Source organism: Marmota flaviventris, chromosome 2 (assembly GCF_047511675.1).
Source record: "Marmota flaviventris isolate mMarFla1 chromosome 2, mMarFla1.hap1, whole genome shotgun sequence".
In the NCBI taxonomy this organism is placed as follows: domain Eukaryota; kingdom Metazoa; phylum Chordata; class Mammalia; order Rodentia; family Sciuridae; genus Marmota; species Marmota flaviventris.
Window position 1 is genome coordinate 11,336,200 of NC_092499.1, and position 5,922 is coordinate 11,342,121.

The 5,922-nt window shown below is 56.7% G+C and overlaps 1 protein-coding gene across 1 annotated transcript; it reads left to right on the forward strand.

Annotated features, from left to right (window-relative positions):
• The first annotated feature begins 895 nt into the window (after nucleotides 1-895).
• On the forward strand, nucleotides 896-5,520 carry LOC139703281 (alpha-1-antitrypsin-like protein GS55-MS). Its single transcript, XM_071606483.1, has 4 exons — nucleotides 896-1,526; nucleotides 3,251-3,521; nucleotides 4,715-4,862; nucleotides 5,329-5,520. Exons 1-4 carry the CDS (start codon nucleotides 896-898, stop codon nucleotides 5,518-5,520), a joined length of 1,242 nt encoding a protein of 413 aa, XP_071462584.1.
• Nucleotides 5,521-5,922: the final 402 nt, after the last annotated feature.

Below are 5,922 nucleotides of genomic sequence, written 5' to 3' on the forward strand. Positions count from 1 at the left end.
CTCTAGGCAGAGCCTCCTCCCCCTGGTCCAGCCACAGGCCCTGCCCCTTGCTACTGCCTCATCCTCAGCCATGAATCACAGACCCTCACAGCCTGTCACCCAAAGGCTTTGAGGTGGAAACACCTGCCAGCCCCTCCCTCAAGGGGACACTCCCTCGGAGCCCTTCAGTGCACTTTTGGGGTTGAGACTTCTTGAATTGTCCCAAGAACCCCCACTTTATAAGTGGGGCAACACAAGGAGCAGAGAGTTCAAATAACCTGTCCTGGCCCACACAGCTGGGGAGGGACAGGGCCCTCTAGCTCCCCCAGTGTCAGCAGGTGAACCACACAGGATGCCCGCCCACCTTGGGGCTGAGGTCACAGAGCAGCCTAGGCATGCCCCTCTTCACTCAGGGCTGAGGCTCCATCAGGGTCACTTGGGGACAGCTCCTGGGGGCTCTAGTACAGCTCCACATGTCCTCAAGGGGTCCAAGTGCAAGGTGCTTCCTCTGCAGGCAGCATGTTCCCCACAAGACGTGGCCTCAAGGTCACTGCAGCTGCCAAGTGGATGGGACAAGGGGGTGGGCTCAGGACCACCCTGGCCCGTGCCTAAGCTACTCCCCTACAACACTTGCTGGCCAACCCTGTACGTGCACCTGAACCCCTCTAGGCTTTGGAGGAGAGCAGTTGTCCCCACAGGACTGTGAAGGAAGCAGAGAATTCACACCCTTTAGGGCTCAGGGCAGCTCTGCGTCTCCCTGGGGGTTTGCAGTGATGCAGGTGGAGGAAGGGCTTGGCACAGGCTGGGCCGTCTTGGAGCTCACTACACCCTGGTGGCTCTGCATGGTGTCCGTCCAAGCCAGAGAGAGTCACTGTGGCCTAACTCAGGCCTCTGACCTCCTCTGCCTTGCAGGACAATGCTGTCCTCTATCTCATTGGGCCTCCTGCTGCTGGCCGGCCTCAGCTGCCTGGCTGCTGGCTCCCTGGCTGAAGATGCTCAGGAGACAGATGCATCCAAGAATGACCAGGAGCACCCAGCCTCCCACAGGATTGCCCCGAACCTGGCTGAGTTTGCCTTCAGCCTCTACCGGGTGCTGGCCCATGAGTCCAACACCACCAACATCTTCTTCTCCCCTGTGAGCATCGCCATTGCCTTGGCCTCGCTCTCGCTGGGCACCAAGGCTGACACTCACACCCAGATCCTGGAGGGTCTGGGCTTCAACCTCACGGAGACCTCAGAGGCTGACATCCACCAGGGCTTCCAGAATCTTCTCCAAACCCTCAACAAACCCAACCGCCAGCTCCAGCTGACCACCGGCAGCGGCCTCTTCATTGACCACAATCTGAAGCTGCTGGACAAGTTCTTGGAGGATGTCAAGAACCTGTACCACTCAGAGGCCTTCTCCACCAACTTCACAAACACCGAAGAGGCCAAGAGGCAGATCAACACTTATGTGGAGAAAGGGACCCAAGGGAAAATTGTGGATTTGGTGAAAGATCTGGACAGAGGCTCAGTTCTCGCCCTGGTGAACTACATTTTCTTTAAAGGTAAGATGAGTCAATCAGCCTGAGTGGGTTCCCATGGCAACCCCAAAGCTGTTTTCCATCCACCAGTTCTGGAACTTTCCTTGGCAGCACTGTCTGTGCTGTGGCAGGGCCTCTCACAGTGGCTCCTCAATCTTTCATGCCTAAGCCCTGAAATGTCTTCCACCATCAGTTAAATTAGGGAAGAGCTGATAAAACCATCAAAATCATTGACTTTTCTGCAGGACGCATCAGAGTCCTGACTGTCCTCCTGCTCACTGGGGACCCCAGCAGGGAGGGGCACCTGTAATGTTTCCTGACTAGAGAGCCACTGATGCACATTGTGGCAGGTGGTGGGAGGGAGTGGCCTTTCATGGTAAGTCCTTGGAACAACTCTTGATGTGGAGTGTGGCAGCTGGGGGTGTGCAGGACCTGGGTCCACATCCTGCCTCCCCCACTCAATGGCCTTGACATTGGACTAGCCATCTCACCTCTTTCGGATGTGACTGTCCTATCTTGTCATGGACAATGTTGTGAGGTCTGAAAGGAGTACCCAAATCACACATGGGATTGTGGGGATCTGTCACAGCTGAGCAGCTGCCATGGACCCTCAGCCTGTCCACCTGCCTGGACTCCACAGGACCCAGGACCTAAGGCACCTTTCACTGCCCCAGGGCAATGGCCTAGGGTGTCCTGAGAAGTCAAGGTGTTTTACTGAGCTTTTCACCACTGTCACTTAAAGACCAACCAGAATAGTTTAGAGGATGAAACGTTTATTTGGGCCTCACAGTTGCAGAGGTCTCAGTCCATGGAAGGCCAGCTCCACTCCTTGGGGCTCAGGGTGAGGCAGGACATCATGGCAGAAGAGTGTCGGGGAGGGATCAGCTCACATGGTGAACAGAATGCAGAGAGGGACTCCACTCTGCAGAGACAATCTATACCCCATAGCCAAGCTCCAAATTAATCCTAAGGACTCACCTCCTGTAGCCACAGCCCAACTACTTCCAGCCACCACTGGTTAATTCCATCAGGGATTCCTTTACTGATTAGGTTAAGGCTGTGCCCCAATCATGGGGGACACCACATCCAAACAATAGCACAAGGCCAGGGTGACTTCCTACCCACCCTGGATCCCTTGTTCCTGGGCAGAGTCCTGTAGTGCAGACCCCAGGCCACCATCAGCACAATTATGCTGGACTTAGGGCAGGTCTCATTCCTCCCCGCACCATTGAGACATGTGGGCTCAGGGTCCCCTACCCCCAGTCAGCTGGCCCAGAGGGTGAGGAGCTGTTACCCACAGAGGGGGTTGCCTCAACATCTGGGCTTCTCACATAGACTAGGACACGGATTTAGGGTGCACTGAATGTTTGCCCTGAGTGGCAACTGAACTGCCAATCAACAAGCATCCTGAGGTCCAGGAGAAGAGGTCCCACTGTAGACTGGGACCAGAGCTTTCACTTAATCCCAAGCCGCCCTTCAATAAAAATATAACTTTAATCAAATGCTCACTGGGCACAGTCAGGAGGCGTCTCCATGGCAGCCTGCAGGATCTAGAAATCCTGGCTGATCCTCTAGTCCTGAACACCCCTCTCTCTATCCCCATCCTTGAGGGGTTGGAGGCCCTCCTGCCCAGGATGGAGCAGAGGTGGGTGAGGAGCTTCCCCCCAGGCAGGCTAAGGGTGCCTCTGCTCTCCTCTCACACCTAAGCCTCCATCCCACCCACTGCCATCCACCTTCCCTCTGTCCAGCCAAATGGGAGGAACCCTTCGAGGAAGTTCTCACCAGGGAGCAAGACTTCCACGTGGACGAGGCCACCACCGTGAGGGTGCCCATGATGAACCGTGTGGGCATGTTCGACCTGCACTACTGCCCCACACTGGCCAGCTGGGTGCTGCAGATGGACTACCTGGGCAACGCCACCGCCATCTTCCTCCTGCCCGACGAGGGGAAACTGCAGCACCTGGAGGACACCATCACTAAGGAAATCCTCGCCAAGTTCCTGAAGAACAGGGAGAGCAGGTGAGTCCAGGCAGGGACCTGCTGGACAGCACAGGCACAGGCTCAAGGTCCTTCAGGAGCAATGCATCCGAAGACAGCACGGGCAGCAGGGGGGACCATCCCTGGGGCCACAGCTACAGTGAATGACCCTGTGCTACAGGAAATGCCAGGGCTCAGCTCAGGTAGCAGCTGAGAAGGGACAGTGGTCAAAGAGCAGGACACAGATCCAGCTGGAGGGGGACTTCCCTCCAAGAATGTACATGGTCCCCTCCCAATATCCAGGGCCTCACCAGGGCACTGACACTAGCACATGTTGTGGCAGAATCAAGGACAAAGGCCTGGGCCTGCAGGTTAGGGCAGCAAGAGGGAGGACTTCCTGAAGGACCGGCCGAGGTGCACAGGGGAAGCGCCTGCATGGAAAGGCCCAGAACAGGAGCAGGCAGCGCTGGGAGCTCAGGGCACGTTCCCACAGGCTCTGTTTCTCTGTCGCATCTCAGGCTGGTTCACTTGTCCCAGGAGCCACACAGCTGGGTATGTGACACAGAGCAGGTGCACTGTCCTGAGCCCAGCCACTGGTGGAGGCGGCACATTGCGGACAGATGTGACACACGTCCAGGTTAGGCTGAACCTGGGTCACCAGTACTTGCTCACGCAGCCTCCTGCGATCTCCTCACCCTTGTTCCAAATAGAGCACAGGCAAAGCACAGTCCCTTAGCCCTGGACCCAGTATGTGGCCTCAGCACAGTCTCCTGGGCCTCGCCCCATCCCTGGGGACATGGAGCTAAGCTTGCAGCCTGGGGTTATGGAGGTGACAATCCTCTCCCTCACTGAGCCTCTATCCCTCAGTCCTGCCAAACTCACCAAAGTACCCTGGGACACAGGCCCCGGAAGGCTCTGGCTGGGCAGGCTGGTGTGACCAAGGGGGATGTCATCTGTTTCCAGGAGGACACTCTGAAACTGCCTGGAAGGCTCCTTGGGGGCAGGGATGTGCAGGGGCCACAGGACAAGATGTGCCCACTGGTAGGAATGATGTCCACACCAGGTGTCCAGGAAGCTAAAGTAAAACCAGCCAAAGGACTTCTCCAATACAGTGGGTGGGGACAGGGCACTAACCAGAGAACCAATCAGGAGATAAAACACTTTCACAGAACCATGGGGCCCAACAGGACCTCAAAGATGCTGTGAAACCCCCTCATCACCTATCTTCACACCAGGAGAGTCGATTTGCACTTCCCCAAAGTGAACATCTCTGAAACCATCCATCTGAAGCCCGTCCTGACAAGTCTGGGCATCACCAAGGTCTTCAGCAACGCAGCTGACCTGTCTGGGATCACAGAGGACGGTCCCCTGAGGGTCTCCAAGGTGAGAATGGCCATGGTCCAGGGGTCTGCAGGCCAGAGTGAGTGGGGGACACCTGCTCAGGCCTGAGGCTGAGGGAAGGGCCAAGGGACACAACAAGGGCAGTTGAGTCCTCCTGAGGATGCAGACATTCACTAGCTCTGATGGGGTGGGGGACCACAGAGCCGGGGAGTGGCCTCCTGTGCTGCTGGCCTTCCAGGGACCTCTCCTCAGGGGCCCACTGACCCTTGGCCTGTTCCTTTCCCAGGGCCATTGAGGCCTTGGGCTTCTTTTTACCCACATTAACAAGGAAAGGCTTAGGCTCAGAGCCTTCAGAGAATATCTGGAATCTTCCGTCTGTGACATTAGAGCTACTTGTGAACCAGTAATCTGAACCATTACTGAGTCCAGTGGCTCCCACGTGGGGCCTTGCTGCAGCCTGGGGTGGGGCAGCAGGACCTCAGAGCCCCTCTGCTTCTCTCCCCTCCAGGCCCTGCATAAGGCTGTGCTGACCATCGATGAGAGAGGCACAGAGGCTGAGGGGGCCACAGTTATGGGAATCATGCCCGTGTCACTTCCCCCTGAGGTGAAATTCGACAGGCCCTTCCTCATGGTCATCTATGAGCACTCCACCAAGAGCCCCCTCTTTGTGGGGAAGGTGGTGAACCCCACACTACATTAGCCACTTCGGGCGCCAGACCCTGGTTCCTGCCCTGTTGGGCCCCTCCCAGATGACATTAAACAATTGTTGGCCTGGTCAACCATGACCCTGTAGTCTCTGTGTCTCCCTCTGTGTCCTTAAGTTCTGTGAAGACTCCAGGTCACTGCACCTCACAGTGACACTGTGTCAGGTGTGTGCTGGTCAATGGTCACAGGCTGAGGCCACATCTTGTACAGCCTGGACATATCTATGCCTGAGAACTCTAGTGCTGTATGCAAATCCTGAGGGTGTCTATGGCTCAACAGCAGCCCGAGGTCAAGGGTCCACCCAGAACCCCTTCCTCACCACTCATACTGCCCCCTGCAACAACCCCCATCCCAACGCTGGCCATGCCCACTCAACGTTGACCCTCTGGTTTTCCTC